Raw genomic sequence first — 26,207 nt, forward strand, 5'->3', positions numbered from 1 at the left:
TCTTGAAGCTTTTTGGCCTGATTATCAGGAAGCTCAAGGCCAAAATGTGATGCTCAGTCAAAGCAATTGTCTGCCGAACCTTTACGGTTCAAGTTTTGTTTTCATCTTCTGACCTTGGAGTTGGTTTTCATAATCCTACTCGATTGCGGTAGTCTTCTTTTATATCAACTCTTTGCCTAAATTGCCTGAGTTCTTTTTAAAAATACATAAGTGGAGCATAAAACAAAGATGAGTTATCCTGCAGTGCTAAGGCAGAACTGAGTGTCCCTTTCCATCATTCAGTCTTCGCATGCCCTACATCCTCATCCCCGGGACCACCATGTGCCAGGTGTGTTCTGATCACCAGGGGTGTTGAGATTAGATGTACTTGTGAAGAATGGCTGGCGGAGTGCCAGCCATTTTAATTTAGTAAAACACCGAACACATTTCATGTAGTCTCCATGAAATACCCGCCCACAACTTAGTTTAGACTAAGCTTTTCTAAATTTTGTTCGGGAGGTCACTCGTGTCTTGGGAGAGATAATTAATATGCATTTCAAGGAAACAGACCATATGTACAACTAAATTTGAGAAATGCTGCATATAATATTTTTTCTCTTCATCAACTCCCAGAAATTCATAAAGCTCATTAGCACATTTTAAGCTCTGAGAATTCCAGAAGCAAAGAAACCTATTTAACTGTTGAACCTTTAATAGCATTTTCTAAACTTACTGGCCCACATCTTTCTCCCCAACTGCAGAAAACTTTGCAGAACCATGGTTCTCGGGGACAGAGTTTGGAGAACTCAGAAATAGAGGATATGACAATGGAGGGAGAGGGGGAGGATTTTTGGACAATGGAGACTGGGAAAGGATTCTTGTTTACTTGTTCATCTAGTACATGTCTGCGTACAGCACACGCTCTGTGTGTCTGGTACCCTTTAGACAAAGGCCCGAGATGCAGATCAGGTCCTGCTCAGGAGGCAGCATGGGGGAGGGTGAGCTCGGCTGGAACTTGAGGGCGAGCAGGACCTGAACGAATGAAGAGTCAGAGGGTGGTGGCTCCGGGTTGCAGGAAGTAGAATAAATTCGCAGTGATTATGGACGGTCCATGCTTTTCGTTGACATTTCTAGTAATCGTGACTGTGTGGTTTGCTCTCTTGCACTAAGACTTAATTACTTAACTATGTAATTTTACAATCTTTTAATTTAGTAAGACACCAAAGTAAAAAAATAATACTACTGAAAAGTTGCATAAAGATAGAAATCAAAATCTCCCCACCTCTGCAATTCCACCCCTAGAAATAACTTACTTTTTTATGCATATGCAAATACATCTCTATCTGTTTTCACTGATCTCCAACTCCATCCCGGTTATTTATTTAATAGAGTCCTGCTTGAGCATTACATATTGACCTTCTATTGTCTTTTCTTACCTAGTGATAAAGCTTGGACATTTTCCCAGATCAAAATATGTAGGTCTTCCTCATTCTTCTTAGTAGCCACCTAGTGTTCTCTTGAGTTAATGTTAGTATTCATTCATTCATTCACTCAACAAATATTAGGAAGGCCTAGTTCGAGGTCCTGGAGATTATATAATAAACAAGGCTGACAATATCCTTGCTCTCATGGGGATTTTGATAGCGGAGGGTGGGAGTCTGGGATTAAGAAGGTACATAAATCAACATGATAATGAAATGAATGTCAGAGATAACAGCTATGGAGGGAATTAAAATTGGACTATGTGATGAGAGTAAATGGGGAAGGGACTATTTTGAATTGAGTTTCTCTCTAAGTAATTGACTAATAGGTTGTTTACAAATGTGGCCATCGAACAAAGCTCTAAGGAACGTCCTTGAAAATATAGCTGTATGTGTTGATGCCATTCTGCCGTAGGGTAGCGTTCTGAAAATGGGATTGTTTCTCGCTCAGCTCTCATCTCTGCAGAGTTTCTCCATCTTCTCAGTATCATTCCTCACTGGCCCCTTACCCTGGCCTCCTCTTAGAAAGTGTTTGCTTGTGATGGTTTAACGCCCAGCTGGTCTGGAATCAAACTTCGCTCTGAGAAATGGAACGCTATCCAACCAGCCAGCGCTACATGCAGGACTGACAGTTATGGGCTCATAGCCCATTACTTCTGGGAGGTCCGCCCCATGATTTTACAGATAGATCTCAGAGAGATGACACGACTTGCCCAAGATCACATGACTAGTTAGAAATAGAACCGGAGTTCACATTCATGCCTTCTGCCCCCTGGTCTGGCACAGTCCTCAGTGCTCAGCGCTCAGCACTGCTTTCCATGGCAACACGACTCCCAAGAGTTGAATTTGGGCAAAGCTGATAACTTTTCTTTTTCCAGAAAAATGGAGAGTCTAAAGCAATGGTTTTTAACCCGGACTGCACACCTGGATCATCTAGGGAGCTTCTAAAAATCCCAAAGCCCAGGCCCAATTAAATCAGAATAGCTGGGGATGGAACTCAGGTGTATTTTTTAAAAACTCCCAGGTGATCTCAGTGTGCAGCCAGTGTTGAAAACCACTGGACCAAAGCAATTTCCTTTCTCTTCCTCAGGCATTTAATCTTAGCCCAGCTGATCCGGATGGCAAATCAGATCCCTACATTGTGATCAAGCTTGGCAAAACTGAAATCAAAGACCGGGACAAATACATCCCCAAACAGCTGAACCCGGTATTTGGAAGGTCAGTGAGTCGTGCTGCATTCTGCTATGTTTCTGTGGGGGCCGCTGCGTAAACATGTGTGTGTCTGAATGAATGTGGCAGAAGGTTAAATACTGACTTCTGCTAGTGGAGAAAGGCCAAAGTCTTTCCTTGCTGTCTTCAGGAATTAGGTGGTGTGTGCTGATCATGCCCGTGGTTTTCCAACAATGATTTTCCTAGACCCTAAACTCTCCTCGATTCAGCCTCCCGCATCTGGACAGAGAGGGTTCCTTTTTATGAACAAGGTGACCAAGGCCCGGAGAGGCTTAGAAACCTCTTCAGGCTCCCACAGCTCATGAATTTCCGGAAAAGGGGCCAGACCTTCGTTCTTGTCTCCTGCCAAAGGGATTTTCCCATCACACCATTTTGCAGCTCATTTGAGGTGACCTCTGAAGTAAAAATGTTAAACCGCACCCCGACTCCAGCTCCGTTTTCCCACGCAGTGTTACAAACGCATGGCGTTTGTGTGTATTTAGGCGGCCCGCTCCCCAGTTCACCCCTCCCCGACCCCACTGTCTTCTAACACATTCACGTCACCCGTTCCCACTTCCTGCTTGAGTCTGGGCACCGGGTCGCTGTGCATGTCAGCGTCAAGCAGACCTGGGTCTCGTTCTGCCACAAACAGGCTGCGTGACTTGACGCAGGTGGCTAACCTCTGTGATCCCGATTTTCCTCATTTGTAAAGCAACAGTAGTGACACTCAACTCTCAAGGACCTTTAGAAGATTAAATATACAGCACCTCGTGCATTGTCTATACCGGCACGTGGTAGATACACAAGACACATTAGCTTCCTCTCTCCCTCGAAAATCATTTTAGCGGTGGATACATCTTAAGTGTGTTTAATTTCTCTTTTTCCCCGAGTAACAGGGAGTGTGGGCTGAAATCTCCATCAGCCTCGTTTAAAGTCATTTACACATCTGCGACAGTTTCAGACCCCTGACATTTGATCAGCACCAGCCCCTTACACTTTATTGCTCCCGAGGAAATGAGGAAATAAATGATCTTGCCTGTTCAGGTTTATGATAAAGATTAGAACGATGCCAGGGAAACTTACCCTTGTCTCCCCGGTCCAGAGATGACCTTTATCATTACCTGCCCTCGATGTAACCAGCACTTCATTTTGCCAAATGCTTTGTAGTCACTTTTTATTAGCTACTCTTACCACAGTGCCATGAACAAGACCGGTTTTATTGCCCTCATTTATGGCTATAGTAAACAGAAGAGGAAGAGGTTGGAATATTCCCTCCTGCCTCTGATGTTCTAGAGACTTTTCCAGAGGCCCTACACGTGTGGACACTTTGTTGGATGGGTATTGTTATTCAGGGACAAGAGTTGCTGGCTCAGTCTTGCAGTGCTGCAGCAGGGAGAGTGGAGGCCCTGGCCTGGGGTCTGGGGACTCCTCTTCAGGATCTTATCATGTGAAGATGTCACAGCTGCACCCCCGGACCCTCGCCTGCTTTACTTTTCTTCACCGCCTCTGACGTGAATTGATATGTTTACATGTCTATTGGCTGTCCCAACTCTCCACTAGAACAAAAGCATCCCTTGAGCAGGGACATGGTCTGGCATGTTCAATGCCACATCCCCAAGTACCTAGGATGGGGCGTGGCACAGAGTAGATGCTCACTAAGTGTTTGTGGAACAAACGAGTGAATGATGAACGCATGAACAGATGGGCGGACAAAGCTCCGGCCAATCTTCAGCAAGACTTAATGGGGTCCTGTCCCTCTGCGTCACCCTGAGATGGTACATGTCGTCAACACTGGCACTTCCTCATTTCCTTAATAACCATAGTGCTTGGCGCACAGTGAGTGTGTCATAAATGTGCAATGAACAAGTGCATAATCGAAAGAATAAATAACCAAACGGAGGAACAGTGGGGCACCTTTGCTCTGAAGCGCAGAGGTACTAAACGTTTCAACGAGGCTCATTTTTTACCCAGGTCGCGGCGCGTCCTCTTTTCTCAGTCCACCGTTGAATCAAAGACATATCTCATTGACTCTCAAATGGGTATAAGCCTAGTTTTTCCCTGGGTGACTGGAATTCCAGCCATGGTGGGATGCTTTTAGCAATTCTTTTACTGACAGCTCCAATGAAAATTCAGAGGTTAATTTGTGAGCACACAGCTTGGGGAACAGAGCAATCGAATCCTCCAATCCTCCGTCACGGTTGCCGGGGGCAGTTAAGCCCTTAATAAGTCCTTCCTCAGTGGCAGCAGCTACGGTGACAGCCCCGCTCAGAGAGAGGCAGCTGGAGGCTTCCTTGTGAGACACCTCTAGAATATCAATTACTGTTCGAAATCCAAATCTTGGAGACCCAGAAAGGCGATGCGATGTCTTCAGGTGGAAGACACAATTTTCTTCCTTGCATGGCTGTATCTCTGACTTGCTAGAGCCGCCTCAGTCAGTGCCAGGCACAGGGGCCATCAACCATTTCCACTTTTTTCTTAATTGGCTCCGGGCTGAGCTGTGATCGCAGTCCCTGCCGCACGGGAGAGCGGAAGGCAGGGCTAAGTGGGTCTGACCATGAGGGCAGCAGGCCGGACAGGCCTGTGGACGCGCAGAGAAGTGACAGGTCCTCATTCCCCCTTCCTCCCTGCCCCGTCTGTCCCTTGTTCCCAGGCCAGCCCACCCTACCTTGTCCCAGTGCCAGAGTTGGCATCAGCCGGAAAACACCTGCGTGTCTCGATTTGATTTTCAGCAAGACATTTCCCTAAAATGCAGGATTTCACTCAAAAGCTAATTCTTAAGTATCTCTTCTAACGTTCAGTGGCACAGATAAGGCATTGTCACAGGAAGTGCGACAACACCTTGTTCCTTTCAACACCTTGCGCTGGTGTGGTAGCGTGGAAAGAGCCGGAACTAAGAGTCAGAAGACTGGCACTTATGCCGGTTAGGCCTGATTTATGCTCCTGGGCGAGTCGCTTGTGTTCTCTGGATTTCAATTTCCGTACCTGTAAAATGAAGGGATCCGGTAAGGTGACCCCTGAGATCCCCCCAGTTCAAGGAATCATACGCAGACTCCAACGACGCGGAGATGAAGGAGGCAGGTCCCCGCTCTGAGGGTGCTGAGTCTTGTGGAGATAGCATTCCAGTCCTATAATCCTATGTGTGTGTGGTTTTTCCATCTTCGATAGGGTTTTCATTTAAAATAAACTCAGCTGGCATTCCCCGATGAAGTAAAACAACGGAGGGTAAAGTAAAGGGAGAGGCAGTTTATTGGGTGCCAGTCGAATGCTAGAAATAAAATGTATGCTTTATAAAGACGATATGACGTTTAACTACTGTTTATCCCCATCTATCTCCATTTACACGTAAGGAGGTTTGGAGGGAGGACATAACTTGCCAAAGTTTTATAATCAGGAAGTTACCGATGCGAAAGCAGTATTAGAAATCAGTTCTGTTTGAGACCAGTTTTGCTGGGACCCTCACTGTAGACTGCACTTGATGGCTTGTGAAAGAGAAGATTATTGGCTGCTGGAAATTGACATCAGAACTGGAAATTGTATCTCGGTGAAAAAAATTAAACCAAATAAATACCCACTGAGTCTTAACTGAGTTGGCGAGTGTTTAGTCAGTTCATATGAACTGTAGGCTAGCTAAAGATGAAAATTTCCCTGTGTCACCAAATGTCGCTGACTCCTAAAGCTTCTACTTCAACCACAGGTCATTTGAGATCCAGGCTACCTTCCCAAAGGAGTCTCTGCTCTCCATCCTGATCTATGACCACGACATGATCGGGACAGACGACCTCATAGGAGAGACCAGGATCGACCTGGAGAACCGCTTCTACAGCAAGCACCGAGCCGTCTGCGGCTTGCAGAGCCAGTACGAGATGTAAGCTCTTCCCGCTGTGGGGACGCAGCTGGCATTCCCAGGCTGCGGCCACAGATGGTCCAGGCTCTGGGAAGGCCGGCCGAGGCTCAGCTTCAGTAGCTCAAACGGGCTCCGCGTCAGCAGGGCTGTTTAGGGGACACTAGTCACCGCACTAGAGAGTGATGGCCACTGGGGAGGCAGAGCTGATCTAGAGCCCAGGGTGGGTTCTTCAAGGGTCAGGAACTGCATTGGATGTTTTCCCTCAACCAGCTGGGCATGGTGGGCTCGGAGGGAGATGATGCTAGAAGAGGAATTATTAATATAATACAAGCGCCAATATCTCAGTTAATTATAATTGACATTATAAGGGCTTATGATATACCAAGCCCTTCACATGGAGTATCTCATTCAATTCTCTTGAACCCATTGAGGTGTTAACCACACCTTAAAGGTGGGGAAGCGTGGCCCAACTCATGAAAAGATTTTGAATTCTGCTTCATTTGAAAATATAGGCTATAGGTTATTTTTTTCAAAAAAAAATATGTAATATCTGATATTTTAAAAAATTATAATCTTACAATTACAAATTTCAGCTAGGAAAATATAAAAACATGAATTAGATTTTCATGGTATGTTTTTAGAAATATTTTTCCTGATTATAAAATAATACATATTCTTTGTAGAAAATTTAGGAAATACAGAAAGTACAAAGTATGCTCAAATTATTCTAACTAGAGATAACTTACATAAAAAATTTTTCATGTATTTCCTTTTAGCATTTTTTCCATGTTACTTTCCCCCAAATTTGGACTCACATGATCTGTGCAATTTCATAAGCTACGCTTAATCCTTATGCGCATTCTATCATGTCATTAAATGCTCTTTGAAATCATTATTTTAATCGCTCTATGGTGTTCCATCATATGAATTTACTATAATACGATATAACCAATTTGCCTTTCTGAATTTTAGGGCATTTTTATTTTCCTTCTTTATTCTCTTAGAAATATTGCTACTATAAACATTCACATATAAAAGCTATTACGCATCCCTCTGATAATTTACTCAGTATTTGTTCATGGACGTGGATTATTCCATTGAAAGGAATGCACATGTTAAGGACTTTTAATGTATCTGTCCAAATGGCTGTACCCATCGAGCATTCAGTGAGTCTGAGTGCCTGTTTCCTCTACGGCACGATTTTCAGACAGGTCTCTACTGCTGGGCTGCTGTTCTCGGAGCCTAGAAAACCAGTTCAGGTCTGGAACTCTAGTGAACATATAAGCCTCCTGCGGGATAAGCCTCAGTGTCAAGCATGAGCAGGTACCTTCTGGAGAGGATGATTAATTCTTCTCACTCTGACGTCAGTGAGGAAAGCCACAGGCCAACGTGGCGCATCCTTTGTTCAGAAGAATTTCCTTAAGGCGGAACTACAAGGCAGCAGAATAGTTAGGGACTTTATAACCTTTGTTCACTGAAAGGTTTTAAAAATCAGACAAGAGCACCTGTTTCTGGGGAGGCCCCTGTGTGGCTCTGCCTGTGTCCTGAATATATAATATGATTTGGGGCAGCAGAGAAAGTGAAAGAATTAGCTAGGCTTTCTTCTTAGAATAAGTAGCAGCTAAATGGTTATTCTGCTAGAAATAGAGCAAAAACTAAACAAAAACAACCTGCAAAGAAATCCTTGGAGACAGAAAGCAGATTGGCGATTGCCAGAGGCTGGGGTGGGGGAGGAACAAGGAGTAACTGCTTAGTGGGTGTGGATTTTCTTTCGAGTGCTGGACAGTTTTTGAACCTAGATAAAGGCAGTGGTCGCACAACATTGTGAATGTACTAAATGCCACTGAGTGGGTCAGCTTTTAAAAGGTTACTTTTATGTTATGTGAATTTCGCTTCAATTTTTTAAGGTACATTTCTTAAAGAAAAACTATTTGCGAAGGATTTTTTATGTCAAGTTATTCAGAAGTCCTGATTTTTATTCTAGTATACATATGCAGAGGTATTAGCCAGAAAAGAGAGAAAATAAACCCAAACCGAAAACAGCAGCCCTAAGTGCAGAATGGCAAGCTGAATCTGGAGGAAACCACACAGATCGTGCTTAGATGGCCCTTTTATGGGGACCTCGAGCGTGTCCTTCTCGGGGCAGTCAAGCCTCACGCTATCTGCCCTTCTTCCGCTTTCCAGAGAAGGCTACAATGCCTGGAGAGACACGTCCAAACCCACCGAAATCCTCACCAAGCTTTGCAAAGACAACAAGTTGGACGGACCCTATTTTCGTCCCGGGAAAATACAGATAGGAAGTCAGGTCTTTTCTGGAAGAACGGTCTTCACTGAAGAGGATGCTGGTAACTCCCCACAGTGTTTCCTGCTGATGTTGCTCTTCTCCTTCAAAGCCTGCTTCCGCCTGTCTTGCTGGCTAGGAACAGTGGTCATCTACCGTAAAAGTGACGCATGCTCATGGTAGAAAGTATGGAAAAGGAGGGTAATGAAAATCATTCATAATCCCCCAAGTCAGAGATGAGCATCTGCATGCTGGTATATTTCCTTACAGTATGTGTGTTTGGGGCAGGTAGGGAGAGGCAGAGTACAACATGTTGCATTTTTACAGAATTGTAAATGTTCCGTACATAGTGTTGTATCCTGCCCTTTCTATTTTCAATAGCTTGTGACCATTCTCTTCTATTTTGTAGCTATGCCATTTGTTTACATTAAGTCCATTTTTTTTGCAGTGACAATACTGCCATGAACTTCCTTATATATATATATATTTTTGCACATATCTGATGTGTCTATAGTACAGATCACATAAGTAGAATTGTTGTGTCAGAAGGTAGGAAATAACCTTAAAAAGAATGTTAAGGAATAACTGGACACAACCCAAATTACCCCCATAAATACTATACTGACAACACTCAATTTCAACACCAAGAAGTAGATTTGGCGTAGGAACATCGTGGCGCGTGCCACAAAGATCCCAGGGAGGCTTTCATAAACTTGGGATGAGAAGAAAAGGCGCCTTTACTTTACTTCAGTGATACAGAACAATTCCTTACTGCCACCCTTGTCTATTTGGTGCTTAAAAATTGCCTGTAATGCTGCAGTGCTTCTGACACAAAAAGCCCAGCGAAGGATAAGTCGCAGGACGTTTTGATGCTGTTATGTTGGTCTCGCCACTTTGGTGTGAGATTTCTTTTTACCATGTTGTTTTGACCCCAAGAGCTTCTTGAAGTTTCTCACATCCAGAGTTAATTGACATCTAGGGAGTACATTAATGGCGTATTGATGAATTTCTGTTGAGAAAATTTTTCTTTTCAAGATACGCTTTATTAAGCCAATTTAGTTCCTAGGAGAATAGCCTATGTTTCATTATTAAAGAATTTTTGCTCCTCGAAAAATCTGAAATTATGTTCATCAAGATCAATTCTTGATGGATTAAACTTCATGACAAAGATTTAGTTTATTGATTACTTGTTTGTCCCTCTCGACTTTTACTGATTGTAATTATTGCTATTGGGAGATTTCTTTTGTAGCCTTAAAAACAAACAAACAAATTCAACTTTCCTATCTCAAATTTTGCCATTCTAAACTTTGTCAAGAAGATTTGATTCTTTCAGCAATTTTTGCCTCATTTTGCAAGAATCGTTCCCACTAGCAGTTTTTATCATGAATTACCTTCTTTGGTAAAATGATGGATCGAAGACCCTTTCCTGAGGGCAGGAAGAATTCCCTCTCCATTATCTTGAAGCCAAGCTTGTGATTCATATACTCAGGAGGAATCTGATTCAAAGGGTGAATGGAACCCCACATCCCAGGACCCGGACTGCTCTCTGGGTCTTCTTGCCAACCCGTCCCACCTTTCACTTTCTAAACGTCCAGTTTCTTCCTCCTTCCCACCACTCTACCCCGACCTCTTTCTAGTCTCTCTTTGCCCTTTTTCTCCTTTGTGGTCTTTTCTCATGCCTCAGTGTATTTGAAAAACCTTTAAGAACGTATTTTAAAATGACAGCCCGTCGCCGTCCCTGTACTGGAGCACACATCTGACAAGTCTCTTTGTTTTCGTTCTTCCATGCAGATGAGATGGTGGAATCTTATGAGCACTTGGCCCTCAAGGTTTTACAGTCATGGAAGGATATCCCGAAGGTTGGGTGTAGGCTGGTTCCTGAGCATATAGAAACTCGCCCGCTGTACCACAAGGACAAGCCAGGCGTGGAACAGGTAGTGGCCAGGACAGTTCTGCCCCAAGGGGAGTGTTCACCCCACAAGGAATGTGACTTATTCCCTAAAAGTTAACCTTGTGTTCCCTAGAATAATTGATCATTTTGACGCACTCACTGCCCTAGGACATTTAGCAATGTCTAGAAATCTTTTCGGTTGTCGCAAGCAGATGGGGGTGCTGCTGGCATCTAGTGGGTAGAGGTCAGGATGCTGTTAAACATCCTTAACTGCACAGGGTAGCCACACACAAGGAATTGTTCAGCCCCAAACGCCCAGGTTGAGAAACTCAGCCCCAGAGTCAGCGTTGGATTTAGTGCTTTTTCCTTCTTATGATTTGAGATGTCATACTCTTTTGGAAGACTCATGACATTCGAGAAACTTTAAAACCCATGCAATATATCCAAGACCTTCTCCAAAATCTGTCAGTAACCACATAGTTTTCCCAAGGAAGCTATAGATGATGGCTTACTTTGAAGAACTGGCAAGAAGGATCTGTGGAAAAAAAATAACTAGAAATCTAGATTAGAAGTTAGATGGGAAGAAAAAATAAACCTTAATAAGAGGCTTTACATAAATTATCTCCTATAATTATGATGATTGTAGAATTGTTTATCCGAACTGGCCATTTCGAGAGTGGAAGAGGACCCTATTAATAATTAAGCTGTTACAAGGGGCTTTTCCTGGGCAAACAGGGCTCTGTGAGTCATGTTACTCTTATTCCTTACTACAGCCTGATGGTGGACTTATTATGATCCTTTTAAGATAAGGAAATTGAGATTCAGAGAGTTTAAATAACTTGCTCCAAGTTACTCAGCTGATAAGCAGTAGAGCTGGGAATTAACCCAGGTAGTTTGAGTCCCTAGTCCTGTCAGAGCACTGGACTCATTAACTGTGTAACTTGGGCAAAGCACATGAACTTGACTATAATAGGGCAGGAATACCCTGCCTTGCTGTCCCAGCAGTGTTGGGGTATAAACCTATTGATACCACGTGTCAGGGAGTGCCTTGAAAGGGTACACCTTTAACAGATGTAGAAGCTTATGCTTGTTTCCTGAAATTCACTGCAATGTTTAAAATCAGTTAGTTACTGGTATCCTTCCTGTCAGATATGGCTTTTTGATTAAAGGTGGATGTTAATGTACCTTAAGAGAATAAATCATTCCACTTTCCCTAGGACTGTTAATCCTCCATTGAATCGGTTCTTCTTTTCTCAACTGCTAAAGATTTCTCATGTCATCCCTTCCCCGGTAATGCCCTTTCCCCCCTAGCCAACCCCCCCCCCCATATCCTAAATATCCTTCTCTAGTGAAAGTCCCACTTTCTTCTTATAAACGCCCCCTGACCACCTCAGCCCTTGTCGATCACGCACTGTCTTACCTGAGCTGCCGAAGTACTCAGAATGTGTACAGCAGAACACATTGCACCAGAATGCACCAGACCGTCTCCCCACAGGGGCTCCTAAATCCCTTGCAACTGGGTAAAGTCTGCTATGTGGAGTTCAAGGCAATGGACGGGAGGCCCTATTCTGCCACTAATGAGCTGCGAGATTTCAATTCGTTTCTCTTACTTTTCTAAACCTTGGTTTCTTTGTGTGTAACACAGAAATGTGGCTGGAGTGGGCATTAATGGAGATAATAGATGTGAAGGTGCATTGGAAACAATGAAGCATGGTCCTTCTGACAGACAGTGTTATCTCTTTAATCTTTAGGAATTTGTAGAAAGAGCAGGCAAAGGTTGAATCCGCACTCTACTCCGTATCGCCTGTGTAAGCATGGGCAGGATGTTTGCTCATCTCCGAAGCAGGAGTTGTAACATCCACCCAGTGTGAATATTGGGAGAGTTAATGCTTATCAAGAGCACAGCTGTGTCTACCACACAGTAGATGCTCAGTAAGGGTTTGCTTGCCCTTCTTCTGCTCTTACTATACGCTCTAATTCTTAATTATAGTATAAGTTCTGCCTTTGCTGACAAGTATTCTAAATATGTATAAAGCTACCAAGCTGTATCTAATCTCCATTTCTAGTAGAGGTCTGTTGAAACTGTGAATAATCAACTGCTCAATGGTTTGCCCTCAAAGCTAAAGGAGGTCTTCTCCCCTTACAAAGGGTCGTCTGCAGATGTGGGTGGACATGTTTCCCAGAGACGCTCCTCAGCTCGGGCCCCCTGTCGACATTTCACCAAGGCGACCCAAAGGGTGAGTGGCTGCAAACCCCACCTCCAAGGGAAGGGACCTTAGTAGCGGACTAAAAGATGATGACATTGGATCCGGTGTCTGATACATCCCATGGATCAATCGGCACCTGATGGTTACACCTCACTTTCCATCTGGCCAGTTAGAGTGGGGGGCGAGGGTTGGCGACAATAGTAGTGTGGAGACTGGAATGGTGGCCCCTGTTTTGGGGTAGGGGTTGCTGAGTTTCAACATGTCTTAACATTCTGAAAAGTGTTGGTTAACGGAAGGAGGGTCCGCCCAGGGAGATTCATGTCCTCGGTGATTCCAGCTGGGATACACAGTGTGTGGGTGGAACCAAGACTTCGGTGTCGATATTTTTGAACTTGGTCAAGTTGAGGTAGCTCGCAGACTCGAAGTGATACTGAAATCACCGAGACACCAGTTGACTCAGCCTTCAAAGTTTTCAGTCTAATGCTGCCTTCCCTCGTTCCAGATATGAGTTGAGAGTAACCATCTGGAATACTGAAGATGTCATTTTAGAGGATGAGAATATCTTCACGGGACAAAAATCAAGTGATATTTATGTCAAAGGGTAAAGCCGTCAACAAACTCCATCCTCTCTTTCCACCCCCTCCTCACCTCTTTAATTCCTAGTGAAACCTATGCCTCATAGAAGGCACTCCACCCACCTTCCAAAAAAGGAGTCCATTTTACTCACCTTGTTGGATAAGGTCGCTTTCTTTTTTTGTCTTATTCGGCTATTTTGCTAAGAATTCTTCTTATGGAACTATTTTGTGAAGAAATATGTTATAAACATCTCTTTCAGTTAAGTGTTGGATACCTATACTTTGAGTGACATTCAAAATACCTTTACACCTGAAGGAAGGGAAGAGATGTAGTACTGTTGATGAAAGACTAAGTGTCATGAAGATTCGTAAGGCTGATACAAAAGCTAAGGTGTAGACCTTCCTTTTGGCTAGAGACCCTTTGGCCTCTATTTTTCCCCTTTTGGATTTAATGTAAACTTCTATCTAAATCGAACTATATCATAATCTTAAAACTGTGATCTATGACCACTTTGAAACTTGCTAAAGCACTCTCGATTGTACGGATGCCTGAACGATGTCCTCTGAGTGTCGAATCCTCTTCCTATCTTTATGCAGGTGGATAAAGGGTTTGGAAGATGACCAGCAGGAAACAGACGTGCATTACAATTCCCTGACTGGGGAGGGGAACTTCAACTGGCGCTTCCTCTTCCCCTTTCAGTACCTCCCAGCCGAGAAGCAGATGGTCATCACCAAGAGAGAGAACATCTTTTCCTTAGAGAAGATGGAGTGCAAGACCCCAGCTGTGCTGGTGCTCCAGGTTTGGGATTTTGAAAGACTGTCTTCCGATGACTTTCTGGGTAAGCCGAGGGCCGCATCAAGCTCCTATTAATGCTCAGGGTTTTGTCCCAGTTTGAAGGGAGCTTGGTCTGCTTTAGCTATTAAGGATAATAATGTCAGTGGTATTTATGATAGCAAAAGTATGGAAGCGCTCCAAATGGCCATTAATAGGGGACCGGCTGGATAAGTTATGTTGCATCCACATGGTGGAAGATACGTATTCAACAGACTTAAATTCATCTTCGCTTTGCCACTAAGAAGCTGTTAAGTTTTGAGATAATGATCGGTCCATTCTGTGCTTCAATTTTCCTCAGTTGTAAAAACAGGGTTAGTCATATTATGTATCTCAGAGGATGTTAGGGGCTGTAAATGTGATAATAAAATTTAAAAACTGGCACAGTCCCTCATCCATAGTAAGCACTCGTAGTGATAACCCGGCAGCCATTAAAAATATTAGAATATTTCATGAAATGGATAATTGTGCAAGATGCATTAAGTGAAAAAAGACTATAGAAGACAACCTTTCTGTAAAATATATGTTTCTAAGCATAGAAGAAAATGGGAGAGACCGGCAAGGAGTGAGAAAGACTGACGTAAGGGTAAGAGCCAATGCACAGAGCACTGGTCAACTTTAGGGGGCGGAATGATGGAAACGTTTTCTACACTCTTTACTTATGCGAGTGCGCTAAATGTTCACAATTAACAAAGGTTACTTTTACAATAGGGAAAGATCAGAAAGATACACAACGCTTTTATGGCGCTCTCTTATGGTGCCTTACATTCACTCCTCGGAAATACATTGCCGAGAGCCCACTAAGGTCCTGGAGAACAGCTAAAAAGACAGCGAGACAGTCCTGACCTCGAGGGGGCTTCACGGACTCAAAGAGGGAGGTGAGGTGAAAGGGGGGTTCTATAGGCTGATCTGTGCTAAGGCCAGAGAAGTCTCAGAGGACAGGACAGGCAACTCTATCCAGGCAGCACCCAGGGGCCAGAGAAGATGCCCAGGAGTGATACTTGAAACTGAGGCTTGAAAATTACATATCATAGCTTCGCTCATGTCTTCTACCTGCTACCACATTATTAATGCTTTGAGGGCACCAAACATGTCTTGGTCATATTCGTACCCTGAGTACCTAGCACGTGCTAGTGATCCACTGTGGTGCTCATTGGACGGATGGATGGATGGATGGATGCACAAAAGGAAGGAAGGATGGATGGATGGATGGACAGATGTTGGTTGGATGGATGGATGGATTATGGTTGGTTGGATGGATGGATGGATGGATGGTTGGTTGGATGGATGGATGGATGGATGGACGGATGGATGGACAGATGGTTGGTTGGATGGATGGATGGATGGATGGATAGATGGATGGATGGATGGATGGACGGATGGAAGGAAAGATGGAAGGAAAGATGGAAGGACAGGAAGGACAGATGAATGCATGCATGAAAGGATGAATGGATGGACGGATGTAAGGAAAGATGGGTGATAGATGGATGAATGAGAATATCAATCAATTTTATTTATTAATTTTTTTGGATGTTTATTGATTTTAAAAGCTCTTCCATAACTGTTATGTGCATCTCTTCACAGGCTCCCTGGAAATGAACCTCAATAGTTTCCCCCGAGCAGCCAAGTCTGCCAAAGGCTGCGATCTCACCAAGTTTGAAAATGCCAGTGAGGACAGCAAGATCTCCATATTCCAGCAAAAGCGTGTGCGGGGCTGGTGGCCTTTTGCTAAAAGCAAAGAACTCACAGTAAGTGACAGCTGTAGGAAATGGGGTGGGGGGCAGGCAGGGGACATGTTGCTCTTTAAATGATTCATTTCGTGAACTTCAAGTAAAATGCCTTGCAATGAATGACATAGATTCCTTTAGGGCAAAGGTTCTGCTGAGAAGCAAGAATTTTGAAAACTTTATAAATGCATTAAGACTTCCTTAGTTCAGCATACTTGATTTAAGAGCTATGTATGTCAGGGTGGTTTTCTATCCTCTCGGCTTGAACTTATGCCCCTGGCATTAATTTCTTTTTCAACATTTTTCAAAATTATGCATCAAGTCCTGACTGATGTACCGTTTTACATAACGACCTTATCCTTTCACCTTTAAAGGTAACACTCGATTTAAAAATCGATCCATCCTTTTAAAGCTTCCTCGAGAGAGCAGTAGCAGGGAAGGCACCTGCCCCTTTCCCACGCTGCCAGCTGGGTCCACACTGTAGGAATTCAGATCTTTCACAAGTACTGGGAAGGCAGTTTCTTCTGCCCTTCCTCTCAGCCCATCCCGCTCCTCTGTAGAGGAGGAGGGACGAGTTAAGTGATCCGCGAAGTTGAGGAAAGGGACTGAGGCTGCGTTGGTGGCCTCTTTTCCCTGCTGCTCTTCTCTTCGGGTGAGCATGTTCTCCCCAGGTACAGCAGAAGCACGCCCAGGTTAGGGCCCTTCCAGCCTCAGGTCAGGATAGAGACCTATTTCTCTCTCCTTCTCCCTCTCCCCTTCCTCTCCCTCTCTCTCTCCCCTCCCTAAGGGCCCAGTGGGTACAAGGCAGGGATTCCCTTTTGACCCTGACTGGGTAAACAACAGCTGCCAGCCTGACTCCACGGTGTCTAGCTTTCTTGTTTTCTGGGAGTGTTTCTCTTCCTTCCATTCGGTGTAATCACCTCTTATTGGTGAGACTGAGCAAAGAGAATGAGGTTCCTGGCAGACTCGTTCTTCCCAGTTCTCTCAAGCACTTCCTGAGGGTTTGCTACGTGGCCACCTCTGCACCCGGTGTCAGGCTTCACAGCTTAGCACATAATAGATGCCCAATCAATGAATTGGTCGATGAACGGATGAATTCAGAAATGAAGTAAGCATGGTCTCTGCCTTCGACCAGCTCAGAGTCCAGCGAGAGGAACAGAGTATCAACGAAGCAGCCACACATGAGAGAGTCAAAGTGTGAATAACATGGACGGAAGAGAGGAGGGAAAGATCTGATTCCCTCTGAGGAAGGTGAGGGGTCAAGCAGGGCAGAGCATGAATTTTTCAAGAACAAAGGATGATGTAAAGGTAAAATCACCTAGTGGCAGAGAAGACTCCTCGTGCCTGGCCCTTGGTTTCTAAATATCAGTACTTACTAAAAGAAACCAGGTATCTTTGGAGAAGTGGCTGACTCCAGGTCAAGGGCAGGTAAAGCACGAGAAGAGTATGTCATTGTGACAAACAGGACCATTCAGACATCCAAAAGAATAGTGACTGTGCTTTGCGCAGAAAACTTTTTCAGAATTTTTAAATTATTTTCCTACTTTAGCTACCCAGAAATGGAATTCCCAGTCTAGAGTGCGACTATGTAAGATAACGCGCACACACTCACACACACTCACAGACGTACGCCCGTGTGCGTGTGCTCCTCCTCCTAAATGAATTCGCCAGCATACGTCCCCGCCATCCGTGCGTGAGGATGCCTCATCTCGTGGCGGTGAGAGTTGTGTTTTAATAAGCACTAATTACTGCTGAGGAAAGCATGTCTGACCTGAATGCAGTCACTTCTCAGCCTCTACCGGGCATCACTCTCCACGGTTGGTGAAATTTGAAGCCCATAAATAACATACGCAGCCCAACGGACCTAGTCTTTTTTAGGACCTTTCTATCCATTCATAGATGTCATTCAGTTAATAGATAGCCTTTTGAACTGTCCATTTTTTTCTAGCTTTGATTTAAAATTACATTTCGAGGCTATGATTAGCTTAAGTCCTCTGCTTGATGCTTGGTTGAATACCGATGATGGAAATAGGACATGAAACCCTCTGTGTAAAGAGATATAGAATAAGGAGCGGCACGTATCGGAATATTCAGTGAACACCTCCTCCCTGCTGCCTTGGTGGTACCAAATAAATGCCCCGGGACCACTCAGGTGGGACAGGGAGGAGGGGACGAGGCTCTTCATGGTGATAACTGACGACTCCTGTGTCTGCGGCAGAACGAATTTTATATTCTCTGCTTTCCTTTTCTTTGCATTGTTTTCTTGTGCAAATATGGGTCCTTGGGACATCTCTGGGTATTTTCTTATGAGCAGAATATGTTTCTCATTAAGTGTTTCTGTCTATGAAATCGTGTTAAAGGTAAAAATGATATATTTTTAAGAAGTTTTTATTTACCAGGCACTAGGCTGAGCACTGTACATGTGTTATTTCATTTATTTTTCAAAGGAATACATGTTATTAACGTCCACAGAACCATGAGACTAAGAGAGGGACGGTAACTTACCCAGGGTCACACAGCGTGGTAGAGCTTCATTTCAAATGGAACTCTGTGTGGACCAAATCCTAGTCACTCAATTCTTATGCTATGCTATGCTATGCTATGCTATGCTATGCTATGCTATGCTATGCTATGCTATGCTATGCTATGCTATGCTATGCTATGCTATGCTATACTGTAATATTCCTTAAGCTACTCAAGTTCAACTCTAAGATGAAAGTCAAAACCATATTCTAATGTCAGAGCCATGGAAATGATTGCAGAGCTCTTCTTAAACATTTCAGGAAAAGGCATATTTATTTGTTGTTATATAAATAGCCTTCTTCTTTTCTTCCACAAAAGGGGCCACTTGGACACATAAAACAGCAGAGGATGGAATTTGGTGTCAGACACCTGAACGCAAATCCTAGTTTTATAATGCAAGTTAGCAATTAGCAAACATCATCAAGTCTTGGTTTCTGCAGCTGTAGAACAAGAGTAAAAATATTGTCTTCTTTGCTGGGTTGTCAAGAGCTTTAAATGGAATAATGCATGCATGAGGTGCCATGCAAGCTATACAGCATTGTGCTGAGCTTCTTACTAAGCACTGGAGAACAAGAGGCAGCTGTGGTCCTTTTACTCTGCTCCCAGCTTGTTCTCTGTTGATTTTTGTCTTCTCTTCCAAACCTTCTGGAGCCCAGCTATTGGTTTGTGATGTTTAAGTTGACTCTCCTTCAAGTATAGAGAAATTAGATGAGGCCCCCAGTACCACTATAGTGGCTAGTGGTACTTAGGTCACCTCTGAAAAACCTATGGAAATAGGCCCTTTTTGCATATTGGGAGCCCTTCTGCCATGAGTTGTGGGCTGGCTTCTTGGGTTTTTTTCCAGCCTCACAGGAGCTCCTTGGGTTCTAACTCTGCCTTTCATGAAACCTGGAAAGTAGAGCCAGAAGGTGCTTTAAAGAGCATCTGGCCATTTGATCGATGAGAAAACTGATGCCCAAGAGACAAGTGCCTTTAGGTGGCATGATGAAGGCAGTCATAGAATCATCTCATGTTAGCGTTGGGCAGGGCTTCATAAAACTTCTAGTCCAATCATCTGGCAACTGCATGAGTTAATTGGGAGGCAGCGTTCTATAATGGAAAGAGCATGAGCTTTGGAATCATAGACCTTGTTTCAAATTCCTGTTGGTCAGCTTAATGCCTGGGTGACCTCGGGAAAGTTATTTGACTTCTATGGCTTCATTTCTTCATCAATAAAAAGAGAACCTGCCTTGTTTGTTGCTGTGAAAGACGATAGATTAGATATAGATAGATGATAGATAGATAGATGATAGATAGATAGATAGATAGATAGATATAGATAATGATAGATAGATAGATAGATAGATAGATAGATAGATAGATAGATAGAACAAATGAATGAACAAATGAACCTGGAACAAAGTGGGTGTTCAGTAAAGCATCGCAATTACAGTTAGAGTTACAGCACCATTACTCTACTGTTGATGGATGTGTAGAAGAGTAACTAGAATGGAGAGAAAGCTTATATTTTTTCTTTCCTGATTTTCAAACATTTTCTGAGTGCCTATATATGTAAGTTTACTGCTTATGGGGCCAATATTTTCCAAAAGGAATGACAGACTCTGTGTGTGTGTGTGTGTGTGTGTGTGTGCGTGCGCGCGCGCGCACGTGCGCATTTAAGGAGCATTTTTGGATCATTTAGAACATGTATTGCATTCTGAATTGTGCTAAGGTTCTAGTCTAAAGAATGGATGAAACCATCCAGGTGACTTGACTCGTGACGCGACTTGTAATCACAGCCCCCTGCTCCTCTTTACTAATTCAGGCAGCCATGCCAATGCCTCTCTTCTCCAGCTTCGGCCACACTCCAGATACTCTCCCTCTCTCTAATTTCTCCCCTGATTACATTTTCATGGCTGCCAGCAACCAAACCTGCTTGTTAAGAAGTCCTGGCTTTTTCAGGGTGACTAGGTAAGTTAACACAAGACCATTGGTTCACCAGAAACTTTGTTTTTTGTTGTTGTTGTTGTTGGGGTAGGACATCAACTATGTCTCAGAAGCCAGGTAATGCCCTGTACAGATGTGTTTAAGAAAGAAAGCTTTAAAACAATCGCAGGTGCTAAAGTACTGCAATGATGCTCCTTTCTCCTACTGGTTCTGTGTCCCCCCTATCACCTGGAATTCAACCCCCAAAACCAGAGGAGGCAGGAGAAACTTCCCTTCACCAAGAACAGGAGCTCAAAGAGATCAAGGCCCCTAACCTTCCTAATCATTAAGTCCCCAGCACCTGAAAGAGGGTCCCCAGAAAGTAGCGAATGAATGAATGAATGAACAAGAAAGAATGACTATTACCTTTGCAAGGTCCTGTCTCATTCTTTGATAGCCCAAGATTTATGTCACTGCCGATACTTTGAGACAATTCTCTGAAGCAGCACATGACTCACAATTTTCAAACCAGAGAGGCCATTTCTTATTGAGGGAAAACAAGGAGAGAAGAAATGCTAGAATAAAAGGAAAATTATAAAACAATTAGTAGGGACCACAGAAACAATGAAGGATGATAGAAAAGCCATTTAGTAAATGTTGGGACACACCTACCTGTTTCCTCTTGAGAACCATTGGCGGTGAAGAAAGAAGATTTAAAAGAGTTCTGTCACTAATAAGTCCCCTTTCTAATTCCTACGCGTTTCTATAATTAATATTATTTCTTCAGATAGTTAATGATTACAAGCGAAATAGGACATGTGACTGAGCACATGCATGTCTGTGTACATGCATGACTCTCTTCCTTTCGCAAAACTCAACAGTAACATCTGTACCATCTCATCTGGAAGAATTACAATTCATCCTAAAAAATGGCTTCTCCCAGGACCAAAAAGATAGCAAAATCTCATAAAATAAAACAGCAGGATAGTCAGAATACTTCCTGGCAATCTCTCACATAATAACACTTTTTCTAGAAGGTTGGCGACACCCCATCGGGACCTGAACAAAACCGGAAACTTTTGTCATTGTGCAGGGCAAGGTCGAAGCTGAGTTCCACCTGGTCACTGCAGAAGAAGCTGAGAAAAATCCTGTCGGAAAAGCCCGAAAGGAACCAGAACCTCTGGCCAAGCCCAAGTGAGTGGAGTCATGAGTGGGAGCTTTGGAAATGGGACAGGCCTTCACAGTCCCCATATCAGAGGATGGGGGCATTTCTCCAGGGGATCCCTGTGGGAGCACCGAGAAGCCAGGAGGCAGCCAATAGGTGCCACCAATCCACATAGCTTCTTGTTTCTATCATCCAAAAGTAGTCTAAAAACGATCCAAAGTGTTTGGCAAATGGAGAGGGTGCTTCCCTGTAGTACTCCACATAAGCATTTCCAGAATAATTTCATGTATTTTTTCTCTCATTTTTATGTGAGTATGAATTTCACATGATTTTTTTCTACTTGTTCTCCAGTTATGCATACAAAATCATCTTCATGTTTTATTTATTCTTTGCTGAAAAGTTTTGCTTTGTTTCCATAGTTGTCATAATTCGGATTTTTTTTAATGGCTGTGGAATAGACTTGTGCCCATAATTGAATTGGTTGCTGTCCCATAAATGAATATTTAATTTATGTCTACCTTTTTTTCCATTATCATAATATGATGAAAATGTTACCCCTTTATAAATTATTACTTTGAAGTAAATAAAATTACTAGAAGAAAGGGTTACCTTATTCAATTTAATCCATGGTTACATGTGAACTAAAAAGTAAATACATATAGATATGAAATATGTATACAAAACATTGTTTCAAATTATATTTGTGCTATTCCGCCCCTCACACACACCCCTAGTTTCTTGAGATGAGTGTTCCTTTCTCTATCTATCATAGTGTTAGGAACATAGAGGATGCTTGCTTATTGATTAATTCAAAATTATTTATTGAGCTCTGGCAGGGTATACCTACTGAGAAAAACACTTTAAAGAACACAAAAGAAATATAAAACACAGGCTCTGCCTTCCAGAAGCTTTCCATCTGTTTAGGAAGAACACACAGACTCATAAAAGAGTTATCAGGGTGTAGAAGACAAAAATGTTAGATTCATAAAGGGGCTAAGTCAAGTGATAGGTGAGATCAAAATTCAGAATGATGGGGACCATGGTGGGCTGGGGTGGTCAGGGTGGGCTTCATGGAGGAGGTAGGGCTTGAGCTGGTTGGGGCTGGACGGATGGAGGGCACTCAGTCCTCTGTCTGGGTTCTAACTAGACTCTCACCCGCCTCCAGACCAACCTGCAAATGATGAAGGATCATTATTGCCCCAAGTGTTAGATCGCGCTTACTCTAAGGCAACATGGTCTTCTCCTGTTCTTGGGCCTCTCCTTGCGGGCCTCTAGAAAGTGGGGATCAGAAATACGTCCTGCATTCTAGAGAATCCTGTGTGTGGACAACATGGCCCCTTCCCTGATTTTCCCTCGCTTTTCTCTCAGCCGCCCAGACACCTCCTTCTCCTGGTTCATGAGTCCCTTCAAGTGCCTGTACCATCTCATCTGGAAGAATTACAAGAAGTACATCATCATCGCTTTCATCCTGATCATCCTCATCGTCTTCCTGGTCCTCTTCATCTACACCTTGCCAGGAGCCATCAGTCGAAGGATTGTCGTGGGCTCATAGAAGAGGGTGGAGCACCCGGGCCCCTTCTCCTAATCCCCTCTTCTTCCTCCTCTGTAAACACATGCGTGCGCCCTCTGCAGGCACTATGCCAGGTGCTAGGGCGCCACAGGGATGGAGCCTGGAGCCAGAGGGCCCAGAACCAGTCCCTGTGGCTAAAAGCGGATCAGCTTTTCTTGGAGGAGATGGGAAAGGAGCGGTCCCTCCCTACCCCAACCCCTGCCACCACTGTCACACTTACAAGCTTTAAGCCATGTTTTTGCCCACGGGCAGCATGAAATAATGACTCCTTTGCCTCAGAGTAATCAATGGTGACCTCTGATTGACTTAGGTGAATGATGGTATCTTTTTTTATTTTATATAATTGGCGTTTTTCTGAAATTTAATTCTGGGTAGGATATTTTATTGGAAATGCTTCCTTCTAAATAAAAATTTTACAGGCAATCGGCTGCACAAATCTTAGCAGGATTTTAACCTCGTTTAACCCTTACAGTTTTCAAAATTCATTCACTTCTTCAGGCTGCAAAATGGGCTTGGAGAAAACGTCAGATAAATCACCTAAAACAGTTTATGGTTGAAATTCTCATGGAGAGACGAGGTAGTCCTGGTTTTCCATGAAAGTCAACACTTGTGGAGCTTGTGATCGGTAGTCGTGGTGAGTCCTGGAGAAATCCATTTGATTTCTGCTCTGTGGCAGTTTCCAAGGGGGAGCTTTATAAATATAAAATATAACTCTGTGTACGTGTGTAGGGGACAGGGGCGGGGCTCCATGTACCAGTAGGCATTTTCTTCAGCCAGAAACACAGGCCCCTCCAACGACGGTGTTCCCACAGGCCATGACACACGCGCCCACCCCGGGTACCACCGCATGTGGTGGGTTCTGTCACGACTCTCAGGCATCGATTCATTTCCAAAGCAGTCTTAGAAACAGTATCCTGTGCACTGGCATCCTGGGGCCGGTTTTTCTTTAAAGTAAACCTTTGATCTTCAAAGTAACACAGTCTAGATCTGCTCTCCCCCTCCGCACCTAAAGGAGTGAGGAGCTGGCGTTTTCAGGTTTTCAGTTCACACAAGGAAACAATGGGGTTGGAGTGTTCAGCCTCACACACACATCAGTATGGCAACCTTGTCCTCTTTCTGTCGGGAGGGGACATTTGGTGGCATTGAGGAGGCTGTAATGAAACCAGAGCACCATGGCTTTTTTTTTTTTTTTTTTTTTTTTTTTTTTTTTTTTTTTTAGGTAGCCTGGCAAAATGTAACTCTTCTAAAAAGAAGGCTGTTTGCTTCCACACAGAAGTCATTCTAGAAAGTTCCTGATTTAGAATAATTGAAGTGTATCCTGTATGATTTTAGGTTTAGTGTTGTTGTTCACTGAATTTCATGGCCCGAGATGCTCACTCCCAATGCCCTATTTTCCTCAAGTGCTGAAAAATGAAGCATTTATGAAAATTGGAGATGTTTCCTAGTGAAATTAGTTGTACAAATTATGGTTGGTTCTTACTGTGGAACAAAACAGCCACCAGCAATGCTGCCGTCAGAAATACTTGGTATAGAATATACACATGGAGTACCTTGTAAATTAAAAAAATAATAATAAGATTGGAGAACTGAATGTATAGCGCGATATAAAAAGAAAATATATATGCATGCATAAATTAGCTGGAAGAATACACAAAAATGTTAGTCATGGTCATCTTTAAATAGCAATATCTTCTTTTTCCTTCTTATTTTTCTGTTAGTCCTAAAACTTCTAAAATAAAAATGTATTATTTTTAATGTAAAAAGTTTAATAAATAAATATAAATTTAAATGTGTTTATTTGAAAGTATTTATTGGGTGTCTTCTATGTGCTGGGCAGTGGGGCCGCAGCAGAAATAAGACAAATATAGCCCCCGTTGCCATGGATTTTGCATTCTAGTAGTTCCTCAAGATCTTCTTTTATCTCCAGATGATGGGGCTTTCAAGAAGAGCACCAGGTAAGGCATATGTTTTATGCATGAGGTTTAAGAAAAAGCACATCATTCATCTGTGGTGTTGAAAAGAATAGCATCATTTTGGGGATAGATTCGGAAGTAAGGTATTACACTTTCTACTGGATTCTGGACAGTAAAATAACAAGTCGACTTTTGATAAAACAATGTACCTCGTTTAAATCCACAATAAAATCAAGCTGAAAATTGAAAATGTTTTGAACTGAAATAGAGCTCATCAACTTGGCTTCGATGTCCAAATGGTGAAAAGACTTGAGCAGAAGTATCTCAAACATTTTCAGATAAGAAGGCATTGTAAGAAATATGTGAGAAGTGATAAGCAATGATGATTTTGGAATTAGCAATGTCTGGTGTTCTATACCTAGATTATTGTTTATGGCCCATCCTGCATGTAAAAAAAAAAAAAAACAAACAAAAACAATAAATCCTAGGCCTACTTTGCAACCCTGGCCCTAAAGATATTACACTTTAGAAAGAAAAGAATAAAAAAACTCATTTCCCAAGAAGTTGTCATGAGTCCCTACTTGTATTCTTAAATAAGATTAAATTTATTCATTTGGCAAGTTGAAGTTTTTCTTACAGTTTAAATCTGTTTCAGATTTAAGATTTGTTTATGTGTTTTACATTTGAATCCTTTTCCCCAAACTCAGCAAAACAAAATTAATACCAGCAACAGCAACACCACCAAACAACCCACAGGATAGGAAACCCAGTTCTGTGTCTCTGTTAGTTGAAACCTTTCTTTTTGGTACCTTTCTTACTTTTTCCCTTAAAAAACAAATAAATGGCAATTACAGGACTGACTCCAGAGCCAGGACCAGATGGTATTTATTTAGTCAACAGATAATTACTGAGCCTCATCCTCATTCCAGTTGCTGTGATTAACACTGGGGACACAAGAGAACACAATCAGATAGGGTAAAATCTCTGCTCTCATGGGACAGAGTTTGACACAGAAAAAACATTAATCAAGTAATCACACAGACAGATAATTATAGACTGAAGGATTGAACAAGGGCAGAGTAGTGAGAGCAGGAAGAATACTATG

The 26,207-nt window shown here is 43.0% G+C and overlaps 1 protein-coding gene across 1 annotated transcript in view; it reads left to right on the top strand.

The window, feature by feature from the left end:
- Positions 1-24,354, top strand: part of FER1L6 (fer-1 like family member 6) — a 108,199-nt gene extending 83,845 nt beyond the window's left edge. Inside the window, exons 32-41 of the mRNA XM_016166440.2 lie at positions 2,551-2,678; positions 6,364-6,534; positions 8,698-8,858; positions 10,586-10,728; positions 12,834-12,922; positions 13,395-13,493; positions 14,065-14,306; positions 15,884-16,047; positions 21,548-21,648; positions 22,988-24,354. Coding sequence (XP_016021926.2) covers positions 2,551-2,678; positions 6,364-6,534; positions 8,698-8,858; positions 10,586-10,728; positions 12,834-12,922; positions 13,395-13,493; positions 14,065-14,306; positions 15,884-16,047; positions 21,548-21,648; positions 22,988-23,171 — 1,482 coding nt within the window. The 3' untranslated portion in view covers positions 23,172-24,354. The remainder of the gene's footprint in view (positions 1-2,550; positions 2,679-6,363; positions 6,535-8,697; positions 8,859-10,585; positions 10,729-12,833; positions 12,923-13,394; positions 13,494-14,064; positions 14,307-15,883; positions 16,048-21,547; positions 21,649-22,987) is intronic.
- Positions 24,355-26,207: the final 1,853 nt, after the last annotated feature.

The sequence above is a fragment of the Rousettus aegyptiacus genome, unplaced genomic scaffold (genome assembly GCF_014176215.1).
Source record: "Rousettus aegyptiacus isolate mRouAeg1 unplaced genomic scaffold, mRouAeg1.p scaffold_m13_p_15, whole genome shotgun sequence".
Classification (NCBI taxonomy): Eukaryota; Metazoa; Chordata; class Mammalia; order Chiroptera; family Pteropodidae; genus Rousettus; species Rousettus aegyptiacus.